At 41.4% G+C, this 12,526-nt stretch overlaps 1 protein-coding gene across 3 annotated transcripts in view; it reads left to right on the top strand.

Annotated features, from left to right (window-relative positions):
• Positions 1 to 12,526, top strand: part of SVEP1 (sushi, von Willebrand factor type A, EGF and pentraxin domain containing 1) — a 351,417-nt gene that overhangs the window by 141,423 nt on the left and 197,468 nt on the right. The window contains exon 1 of one of the 3 annotated variants that reach the window (XM_023242560.2): positions 11,264 to 12,504. The exons of 1 other annotated variant lie outside the window; for it this stretch is intronic. In XM_023242560.2, the coding sequence (XP_023098328.2) occupies positions 11,974 to 12,504 (531 nt within the window). In that variant the 5' untranslated portion in view covers positions 11,264 to 11,973. Of the gene's footprint in view, positions 1 to 11,263; positions 12,505 to 12,526 lie in introns of those variants that run through there. One more of the 3 variants, XM_011288665.3, reaches the window with a different exon arrangement.

Below are 12,526 nucleotides of genomic sequence, written 5' to 3'. Positions count from 1 at the left end.
CCTCCCCCCTCCCAATTTAGCAAGACGTATTGAGAATTTTTATAGCATTACACCTTTTTTGAAAACATAAGCGTACCAATTGTAAATGTTCTCCGTATGCATTGAATGTGCTTTAACCATTCTCTTATTATTTTACTTTAAGATAATTGCCAATATTCCCAGCATTTCACTTTTGTAATTAGTACTCTGAATTTCAGCCTTGTACATAAATGTGTGTTCATCTTTGATTATCTACTTAGAGAGGATGCCTTGTTAAAGGATATGATCATTATAACTTAAAAAGAAAATCATATTGGGGTGCCTGGGTGGCTCGGTTGGTTGGGCGTCCGACCTCGGCTCAGGTCATGATCTCACAGCTTGTGGGTTTGAGCCCCGCGCCAGGCTCTGTGCTGACAGCTCAGAGCCTAGAGCCTGCTTCAGATTCTGTGTCTCCCTGTCTCTCTGTTCCTTCCCTGCTCACACTGTGTGTGTGTCTCTCTCTCAAAAATAAATAAACATTTAAAAAATCATATTATTGAATCAGGCTGCCAAGGCTAACCATGTATGACAGGCACTTTCATCAAACTTTAGGGATGGCAGATTGATTCCATCTGGAGTACTAGCATCAATGAGTTAGTAGTGGTGACCTGGTCTTCCTTTATGAGAAGGACTGGCTGTAAGACCACATGTAGTTTATCTTTAGCAGTTAAGGATGCTAAGATAAATTAGTGATGTTTAACTTCAGTGAAGGATGGAAGAATAGAAGCACATGTGATTTGTGTCTGCTACTCAGCCTTAGCCAGTCTGGGGCTGAGTATATATTCAGTAATTTTTGCCAACATGAAAACCAAAAAAAAAAAAAAGTTTTTTGTTTTCATTATAATGCCTATTTCCACAATTATAAATGTGGTTGAATGGTTTTTCGTATGCTTGGTGACCATCTGAATTTATTCTTTTGTGAATTGCTTTTCCATTATCCTTTATCCATATTTTCAATTGTCTTGCTAATGTGGACTCACAAGAGTGCTTTATATGGAAGGATAATGAGATTTTTTTTCTGCTGTGATCCAATCTTTATCCATCTAATTTATGATATTTTATGATTATGATATTTTATGATGAGTAAGGGTGTTCGTTGCTATGTGGTCAAACAAATTTATGTTTCTCTTCGTGGTTTTGTCTTTTGTTTGCATGTTTAAAACATTCCTTCCTACCCTAAAATCTTCTAAATGTTCATCTGTGTATTCTTTGGTCTTATTTATGATTTAATTTATATTTCTCTCTCTAAATCCATCAGAAACCAACTATCCTCGTAAGGCATATCAAAGAGAGACAGACTAAAAGAGGGGGTAAAAAGATTGAATAAGAAAATATCGAGAAAATTGTGGGGCACCTGGGTGGCTCAGTTGGTTGAGCATCTGACTTTGGGCTCAGGTCATGATACCGCAGTTAGTGAGTTCGAGCCCCCCCATCAAGCTCACTGCTGTCAGCCTGTCAGTGCAGAGCCTGCTTCAGATCCTCTGTCCCCCTCTCTCTACCCCTCCCCCACTTGCAGTCTTTCCAAAAAATAAGTAAGTATTAAAAAAAGAAAATATCAAGCAAATTGAAAATAGTGATATTGATGATAATGATAGTAATAATTTTAATAAAGCTGAGGTGCCATCCAGACATAGTAAAATTCAAAGTGAATATGCTAAATGAATGAAGGCTACTTTTATGTTGTTGAAGTTTGAGGTTACTTTGGTAACCTCTCTTTATTCACAGAGAATATACAGCCATAATGAACATTTATGCATAAGCCTTAATATACCATAAAACTATAAGGCAGACCCTAAAATACAAGCATAAATTGTCAAAAAATGGCTGTACTAGAATTTAACACACTTTCAGTCTTGAACAGATGAGCTAGATTAAAGTGAATAAAGATACAGAGCATTTAGATAATGTGTATGGTAAAATTGATTTATTAGAGAAGAATTTATATCTTACAACTAAAAATGCTCGTTTTTCTCAAAACCTAATGGTATGTGTTACTATATGACATATATTAGGTCACAGAAATGTTCAGTTGAGGACAGTCCTATTCTCTGGCCTCCGTGAAATAAACTTGGGAATTAATTTTAAAATAGTTTAACAAAACATACAAACACTTGGAGTTAAAATGATCACGTAAGAATAAAATAAAATATGGGGTGCTTGGGTGGCTCAGTTGGTTCAGCATCCGACTCTTGATTTTGGCTTAGGTCGTGATCTCACTGTTCAGGAGTTTGAGCCCCATGACAGGCTCTGTGCTGACAGCCCAGAGCCTGCTGATTCTCTCCTTGTCTCTCTCTTGCTTGCACTCTCTCTCTCTCTTTCTCTCTCTCTCTCTCAAAATAAATAAATAAACTTAAAAAAAAATAAGATCACCCATTTCAATAATTTCTTGGCCAAAAAGGAAATAAAAGTCCAATTATAGGGTGTTTAGAAAATAATCATGCACTACACATGAGATTGAGTGGAAAATGACATCTATAAGAGCTCTATTTAAAAAGTCGAATAAATGCAAATAAATGAACAAAGGATTCAAATCAAAGAATGACAAAAGAAATGGTTCAGGATAATATAATATTAATATATTATAATATTATATATATTAATATATATATAATTATATTTAATTATATTTAATTAATATATTTAATTATAATATATAATATATAATATATAATTATATTTAATTAATATATTTAATTAATATTTAATTAATTATATTATATATTATATTTAATATATAATATATATAATTTAATAATATATATTATATATAATTTAATAATATATATTTAATATATATAATTATAATTATATAAATATAATTAATATATTATAATATTAATATATCAGAAAACAAAAAGCCCACAAGTTTTGGGTCTCCATAAAGCACAGCAAAATAGATTAAGTGTTCACACAAGTAATCAAGAGAAAAAAAGTAAATTGACCCAGGTATAACATTAGAAAGAAACTACCTGACACCTTACATACAGAAGAGAATATGATAATTGGAAATATATGCTACTTAAATCTCTGTTAATAAATTTTTAAATTTGCATTTAAATCAGGACAATTTCCTAAGAAAATGCTAATTACTATAACTTTCTTAAGAAAAGCTATAAAACTTTAAATGAACAAATAACCTTGGAAGAGTAATGAAGGAAAATTAAGTTGTTTTTCAAAATATAATGTTCTAATTCTGCATGAGTTGGAGTAAGTTTACTCCACCCTGTCTCTCCCACTGAATACAACTATAAAGTCTGTATGGGAGGCATGGAGCCACTATTTGAGAACTCAGAAAAGTTAATAGTAGCAGGGGACTTGGGAAGAAGACGAATTCAGAATACCACTGAACCAGCAATGAGTTTATCATTTTCTTCCCCTCCAGGATCCCCCAAGGTTGAATGCAACAGTCTGAAACCCAAAAGTAGGCATTGATACCGAGTGAGCTCCGGAGAAGGCATTCTAGTTCAGGCTTAAAAAGGGCGAAAGAGAGTGTTTGTTTTTCTCCTCTCTGCTTTCATACTTCCCAAACCTCAGGCAATCTCTTGAGCACTGCAGTGATGGCAGAGACTGTAATGCAACAGGAATCTGCAGAAGCCAAATCTTGGAGGAAGAGCCTTCCTCTCTTATCAGCAGAGCTGTAAATCCGGGAGGATGGGGCAAAGCCTTTCTGTCTTCCTGCTGTTTGGCCCAAATGCAAAAACACAGTCACAAAAGTGTGCAGGAGAGCAGGGTAACGAAGTTATCAGCTTTTTGGAGAGAGTACTGAAAAGAGGAGCCCTAGAAAATAGGAATGTAATGGGGAGGTCATGGGAAACAAAGGGCTTGGGATCTTCTTGGCTGCTCGTGCACGGATTTGATTTTGATTTGTAACTGGACGCCAGCCACCCAGGTTCCAGATTGACCACTGGGGAGCTCACCCATAGGAAAAAGTCCTAATAGCATTGCAGAAACTTTGGAATCTGAACTAACATGGGAACGAACACCCACAAAAGGCCGGTTGGATCTTGTGACCTGAACCTTGTCAGGTTAACTGACAACTAAAACAAAAATATCAGCCCTTTCTATGGGATTTAAACAAGATCCAGAGTCTCATAACATATCTAAAATGTCCAGGATACAATTAAAAATTTCCCACCATATAAAAAAAAGAAGCCACAGATTGCATGGGAAAAGATGACAAATTAGAATTATATACTTCCAATTCACAAAGACTTCAGAGAAGGTATCATAGAGATACCTCAACACTCTATGTTGAGGTTATAAACACTCTTGGAACAAGTACTCTTGAAACAAATGGAAAAACAGATAATCCTAGCAAATAGAAGATATGAAGAAGAATCAAAGGAAAATTTGAGACTTGAAATACATAATAACTGAAATTTAAAATTTAAATGGGCCCAACAGTAGACTGAAGATAACAGAGAAATGGGGAGTACTAGCAATCTAGAATTATACGCAACTATGTAATTACATATGTAAGTGTATCTATATCTATTGATCCAGATATAGATATAGATATAGGTTTTTATATAATCTGTATACTTTTACATATGTGTTATATACATATCCAGCAAAATATCCTTCAGGAATTAGGGTGAAAAAAACACATTTTCAGATGAAAGATAACTAAGAGGATTTGTGCCAGCAGATCTGCTCTGCAAAAATTTATAAAGGAAGTTCTTCAGACAGAAGGAAATTTGAAACTTGAGGAATGAAGAAAGAATAAGATGTTCACTAACCATTTGTAAATGCAAATTAAAACCATGATGAGATACCACTACATACTTATTTGAATGGTGACAATCACACACACACACACACACACACACACACACACAATCAAACGTTGGGTAGAATACACAGCCACTAGAACTCTCACACATTTCTGTTTCTGTTGTGAATGAGAAATGGTACCTGCACCACCCTGAAAACATTTTGGCAGTTTCTTATAAGATTAAATATACTTTTCCCATATAATCTAGTAATCCCATTCTTGGGCATTTGTCCTAAATAAATGAAACCTTAAGTTTATACAAAAACCTGTATACAAACTCAGAAGACTGTCAACGTTATTATGCTAAGTGAAAAAAAAAAGTCTCCAAAAAATACATACTGTATGATTCATTTATATGATTCTGAAAAAGGTAAAACTATAGGTTTACAGAACAAATCAGTAGGTTGCCTGGGGACTAGGGGTGAGGAGAGGGCATAATTACCAAGGAGTGTTTTGGAGTGAATGGATCTGTTCTGTATACTGATTGTGGTTGTAGTTACATGAATCCATATAGGTGTCTAAATTCATGGAACTGTATACACATGAAGTCAATTTTACTGTATGATAATCTTTAAAAAATTTTTAAATGTTTATTTACTTTTGAGAGAGACAGAGAGCATGAGAGGCAGAGGGGCAGAGAGAGAAGGAGACACAGAATCTGAAGCAGGCTCCAGGCTCTGACCTGTCAGCACAGAGCCTGACATGGGGCTCGAACCCACGGGGTGCAAGATCATGACCTGAGCCGAAGTCAGCGGCTCAACCGACTGAGCCACCCAGGCGCCCCGACTGTATGATAATTTTAAAAATAAAATTTATAAAGTAGCCATATTATAGGTGCCTCTAAATGAGAGTGATGGTGATATACTTTGTCAATAGGAAATTAATTATCTTTACTGATACTTTCGTATTTCACACACTGGTAGGAGAAGGAAAAGAGATAAAGAAAAATATGCCTTTTTAAAACTTTTACCATCATTATTATTTGTTACTAGCAGAGCAACCTCCAGAATTATGGTAGAAATCACCAATAGAATTGGGTTCAAGCCTTGACCTTGGGATATAGCAGTATCCCATGTAAGATTCTCAACACATGTGCCTTTGCAAGTTCAAGATGCAAGTCCTGCAAAGTTTAGCCAAGGATAACCCCAACTATTGTTTGGAAATAAGCTCATGGAACTCAGGTCTCCTGGATAAGAACACCTGCTCTTCTAAAGACTGTTTTGAGACCCAGCTACTTTTCATTTGGAAAGGGAGGCACACAAATAAGGAGATGGGCCAGGAGACGATCCAGACAACTTCCACTGGACTTCAGCCACCCAAACACAAGGCAGAGCGATGGTGTGACATGACCTGTGTCTTGGGACCATTTTCTTTGAAGCGACATGTCTGAAGAGATGAATTTCATCATGCAAAAGGACCAATTAGTGACCGCATATGACAGGCTGGCACACCAATCGATTAAGGCAGAAGGGGAAGGGACTCATTGGATACTTTCCAAAACTGGATTGGCTGATGTGGGTGTAGACTGCCAGATCAGAACTTTTTTGATTCCTTCTTCTGGGGTTGGTTAAAGGCTCAGGTTTAGCCTGTGGGAATCAGAGACCAAATTATCTGAGGGCAGTACATCATAGATACAAATGCAGAGATTGACACGAATGATATAGTAATGCACCACGTTCACTGCAAGCTTGCATTGCTAACAAAGCACAGCACGTTGAACATGCCATGCATTGGAAGGTGATAGCAATAAACCACTTATATCTTCAGGCTTTATGGGCATCTTTACAGTTCTATCACTTCACCTATAAAAATGGAGTAACCATGATATTTATTTCAGGATTTATGGCGGATTAAATGAGATAAAACACATAAACAGGATGCTTAAAAATTCTTTTTATCTGCATCTAGTGTTGTAGCCAGATTTACAACATTTATTAGGAAATTAATTATCTTTACTGATACTTTTGTATTTCACACACTGATCTCTGTCTTCGGGTAATTCTACTTAAAGAAATATACAAGGTGGTATATTTTTCCAACCTCTGTGTGTGGGAGACTGTCTTTGTTAAACTCACAACAAAAAGATATTCTTATAGAAAAGAGTCACAAGGGGGCATCTTCCTCCTGTCCTTACTGTCTGTCGCTGTGATTAGCTAACGTTGTGTTACAGATTTTAAAACAAAACCAGACACTTTTCCCAGCGCACGTGGAATCTGAAAATTTTCCCGCTCCCCTTCCATTTACTGCACTCAATTCTTGATGTCTCAGAAGGATCTTTGCCAGCATAACTCTGCTCCCTTTCTTAATCCCCTCTCCATGTTTCCCCAAACACACATGCATCCTGTCTTTTTCAGCACTTGCTTTAATGTAGAAAGATGGTTGCCACCGAAGGGTGGGATGGAGGTGAGTGTCCTCTGTCACGGGTCAGTGGACAGACAGGGATGGAAGTTCAGTCTCTGGTTGATCAAACCATAGGACTCTGAGTCAGGGTGAGAGAAATATAATGCATCCCTCCTCCCCGACTGCACCAACACACTTTCTTTCACAGAAATCAATTTCATGAGATGAAGCCAGGGTAGTTTTTTTCTCAGCTGAGTCATTTGAGTAGCTTTTGGTTGCTTCTCAATCTTAGTTTTTGGGTAGAGTGAAAGTTTATCATTTTCTGTGTCCGTTACTTATTGTTTAAACCCTGTTTAAGTCAGGATTTCTGAACCTTGGTGCTATGGACATGTTGGTCTGGATGATTCTTTGTTGTGGGGGCTGTCTGGTGCATCCTAGGATGTTTAGTTGCATTTCTGGCCTGTCCACCAGATACTAGTAACACTGCTCTCCGCCCCGCCAAATAGTAATACTGCTCTCCCCCTAAATAGTTACAAATTTTGCCCAATGCTCTCCGCAAAGTCAACCCTCGTTAAGGACCACTGCTTTAGACTAGAGAGTAGAATATGTAGAGAGCTTTGAGGAGTAGTGTCCAGATTGGAGCTGGAGTCTGAATAACGTTCCCTGTGCCCCCACTTTCTTACCATGAGGACGATGAACATAGTCCTGACTGTTCAGCCTATCATAAGAACACGACGCCGTGTTGACTTTATATGCTCACCCCTAGGGCATGTGTCAGGATCATCTAGGGAGTTTCAAATGTGCCTAGACCCACGCCAAATACCTCAAAATACTGTTACCTTCATCACTGTTTAGAAAATAAGGCATTTACAGGGCCACCTGGGTGGCTCAGTGGGTTAGGCATCCGATTCTTGATCTCAGCTCAGGTCATGATCTCATGGTTTGTGAGTTTGAGCCCCACGTTGGGCTCTGTGCTGACAGTGAGGAGCCTACTTGGGATTCTGCCTCCCCTCTCTGTGCTCTCTTCGCAGCCCTGCTCTCTCCCTCTCTCTCTCTCTCAAAATAAATAAATAAATAAACTTAAAAAAAAAAAGAAAACATTTACAGGACAGTTGACACATGTTATTTAATGTGATCATGAAGAAGTACATGACACATTTAGCTTTAAAAAATATTTTAGTTAGGGGCACCTGGGTGGCTCAGTTGAGCATCCGACTTCAGCTCAAGTCATGATCTCACAGCTCGTGAGTTCGAGCCCCGTGTCGGGCTCTGTGCTGACAGCTCAGAGCCTGGAGCCTGCTTTGGATTCTGTGTCTCCCTCTCTCTCTGCTCCTTCCCCACTCACATTCTGTCTCCGTCTCTCTCAAAAATCAATAAATATTTTTAAAAATTTAAAAAATATTTTAGGTAACTAACTTGAATCTAAAAAAATCCAAAAAAACCTTAGAATAAAAAACATTTTAATAACCATATTTTAATATAATCTAGTGTTTTTATGCACAGAAAGACAAAGGTTCCTAGATGGGCTGGGGTGAAAAACAGAGAAAAGAAGATTTTAACCTAATGCCCATGGCTGCTCAATTAAAACTCCTGTTAAAATCGGGTACCGTTACATAATTCACCATAGTTATATGTAAATATAGCAGTCATCAGATAAACTTACTGTCCCAAACCAAAGATCAGAAAGCTCTTCCAGAAACTGATTGATAACTCTTCCCTGTAGGAACCTCCGAAATGTTGGGGTAGGCTAAGCTTTCCAGGCTTTTATCTCTCCTTTGCTTTCTGGTTTTTTTTTTTTTTCCCTTTCCCCCTGCCCACTCCTTCTCCCCTCCTTTGCTTTGTGAAGTCATCCGTCTTCTCGTTGTCACGTGACTCAATATGGTAATTATTTGTTCTTTTCATCAAATATTTCTAGCTTTCTACTTGGAATATGGTAGGATTATACTTCCCTATTCCTTTTTGGAATTACAGATGGCCATATAATTTTTTTTGGCCAATGAAATGGAGAAGTGATGTGTATCACCTTTGGGGACAACTTTGGGAGGCCGTGAACGATTCATTATGTTCTCCTTTTTTCTGCCACAGCACTCATGTAAAGCAAAGCCTGTTTTGAAAGACAGCCCTTGGCTACAGGTTTGGGTTTATCAGTCAGGATCCATTTCAGCTGCATGTGACAGAAAGGTCAATATCAAGTGGGTAGATGGGAAATCTGAGATAAGTATGGTGATTCTGCTCGGCCCATCCCCTTGATCACAGAGTGGGTTAAGGGATGGGCATATAACCCACGCCTGCTCTAGTGGAGACCTTCCTTAAGGTGACGGTGGTGGTTGTGTTGATAACTTTTTAAAGTTAAACTTGAGAAGAAGAGTCTTTCCTTCTCAGATCACAAATCTGAAGATAGAGACTAAATCTAACATGCAAAGAGAAGCAGAAGGAGAGAAAAATGGAAGATCTAAGTAGTTTGTGATTTCCTTCCCAAGCCTTTTTGAGACCAGCTCCGCCCCCTACCCTTTCCTGTGTGAGCCAAGAAATCCCTTTTTGTGTAAATGAGGAGAAGGGGGTGCCTATTGTTTGCAACCAAATAATCCTAGAGCAACTGTCTACCTCCCTGGATTTTTGTGAAGAACACATGGGCTAGTACACATATAGTTGCCATGGAGTCTGACACATACAAGTCCTGAAATGTTAGCTCTTAATGATGTGTTTGAAATAACACAGAGGAGATACAATTTGGAAAAACTCTCTCTTTTTTTAAAGTCTCAGCTCACATGAGGTCTTGCTCACCCCCCAGGAGGATTCAGACCTTTCTCCTTTCTGCTACCCCTTCTCCATCCCTGCAGTCATCTCATTGCTCTGTAACTGTTTGCAAATTACGTTCTCTTCTGATATCCTCTGAACTTCTGGAGGACTGGATGGAACTGGGTCTTATTCAGCTTTAAAACCTCAGTATCTAACATCCTGGTGCATGATAGATGGTCAATACATATTGTTAGAAAAATAAGAATTTGAAGAACCTTCATGATGAAAGATGGCAATGACAGAATCAGCAATTATAGAGTACACACTAGATTCTAAGCACTGTCCTAAGAACTCTAGGTGTTTATGATTAAGTCCTTATAATCACCCTAACAGACTGTTTTAATTGCCCCATTTTACAGATAAGCAAACTGATGTCAAGGTGATACATTAGTGAATGGCAGAGCCAAGATTTCATCCCCGGCAAACTGATTCCAGAACCCTAACATTTCAGCCAATGCCCTGTGATATCTCTCATTGAAGGAATTTCAATAAATATAGGTGGAATTAAATCACCTGATATTAGAGAGCGAGGAAACTTTAAGATCATTGAATTCTAGCATGAAATAGATGCAGCTGATGCCAAGAATTGGCGGTAACTTGGTTCAGGTGGTTTATGTAACTGCCGGGACTTTCTCCACAAGGCTCCCGACTCCTAGCTGGGATACTTTAATGAAGGTCTCTCTCTCTCTCTCCAATGCAAAGTGTGCTTTTACTTTGGGGATCTTGCTTTGGAAAAACCACACCCAGGTAGCAACTATGTTTCACAGTAGCTGTGTGCTGACTACACTCAAAGTCAAGGGAGTAGACCTCTTTGGGTCCTGCCTGTTGAAAGGGACCACAAGCACAGGAAAGGGGACTGGGGGAAAAGGACCCCTACTCATTCTCCAGATTTCAGCATAAATGTTCTCAGAGGTTTTCCTGACCTCTTCAAGGTCGGATCTGTCTACTTAAGATCTCCTCCACAGCACTTAGCATGGAGGACTGTAACTATAGATGTTGTTTGTGGACTATCTGGCTATGGTCACCTCACTTGTTACCCTTTAAGTTCCCCGGGGCAAAGATCCACACCAGTTTTTTGTTCCTCATTATCTTCCTGGTGCCCTGGCCCCATAATAGGTGCTCAAAGGTACTTGTTGAATGAATGAACAGATGAATGAATAAATAAATGCACGGATGAAGCAGCCGGACAGATCATCTCCCTGAGGTGCGTGGGGGTCGATGCAGTCCCTGATACGGCGTGGTCTGAGGGGACCTCAAGAGTCTGCACGCGCACACAGACCAACTGATCAGAAATCCCCACCAGGAAAGTCACACAAGTATTTGGTGAGGGTTTGGGGGCACCGGAGGGGGGGCGGGGAAGAGACACACAAAAGGTGAGCAAGCAGTTTTCAAAGGATGCTTTCAACTCTCTGGCCGGTCCGTGTGTGTTTTCCTCTACAAAGTGTTTCCAATTACTGTGGCACTCTCGGTATCTGGATCCATCTCCAGTGAATTCCTCTGCAGCTCCTGCCAGACATATGGGATCAATCAGGGCTTCGGCGCTGGTGCGCTTGCTGCGGGAATGTTGACAGCCTGACAGACGCGGGGTTCTGGTGTCATGGAATCTCCGAGACTTTGGCTGGATCCCGGGAGGAGAATGAGAGGGGGAGGAGAGAGATAGAGGCAGAGATAGAGGAAGGAGAGAGGAGAGGGGAGCGGGAAAGACAGAGGAGGAAGAGAGGGAGAAGGAGGGACGCGGGAGATTTTTCTTGACTGCCCCCTTTCCTTCAAACATTTTATAGGCTTCGGGGAGAGAGGAAGGAGGAGAGGGGGAAGAAAAAGGGCGAGAGCGCGAGGGGTAGAGAGCGCGCGCCGTTCCCTGCGAGCCCCCGAGGCGCCGGAGCCCACCCGTAGTCCCCCGGCTGGGATCAGGGGGCGCCGAGGCTCCGGCCGCCGCCCCGCGCCCGCGCCGCGCACGCCCCTCGGCGAGCCGGGCGGCCGAGCGTCTCTCCGCGCCGGGGCCGACGCCCGCGCTCCGGGCCGGCCGCTCCGTCTCCAGCGCAATGTGGCCGCGCCTGGCCTTTTGTTGCTGGGGTCTGGCGCTCGTCTCGGGCTGGGCGACCTTTCAGCAGATGTCCCCGTCGCGCAATTTCAGCTTCCGCCTCTTCCCCGAGGCCGCGCCCGGGGCCCCGGGGCTGCTGCCCGCGCCGCCCGCGCCCGGCGAGGACGCGGCCGAGAGCAAAGTGGAGCGGCTGGGCCAGGCGTTCCGGCGGCGCGTGCGGCGGCTGCGGGAGCTCAGCGAGCGCCTGGAGCTCGTCTTCCTGGTGGACGAGTCGTCCAGCGTGGGCCAAGCCAACTTCCTCAGCGAGCTCAAGTTCGTCCGCAAGCTGCTGTCCGACTTCCCCGTGGTGCCCACGGCCACGCGCGTGGCCATCGTGACCTTCTCGTCCAAGAACAACGTGGTGCCGCGCGTCGATTACATCTCCCACCGCCGCGCGCACCAGCACAAGTGCGCGCTGCTCAGCCGCGAGATCCCGGCCATCACCTACCGTGGCGGCGGCACCTACACCAAGGGCGCCTTCCAGCAAGCCGCGGTAAGGCGCCCGCCCTCCCGGC

Source organism: Felis catus, chromosome D4 (assembly GCF_018350175.1).
Source record: "Felis catus isolate Fca126 chromosome D4, F.catus_Fca126_mat1.0, whole genome shotgun sequence".
NCBI classification, from domain to species: Eukaryota; Metazoa; Chordata; class Mammalia; order Carnivora; family Felidae; genus Felis; species Felis catus.
This window is presented reverse-complemented; position numbering and strand designations above follow the sequence as displayed.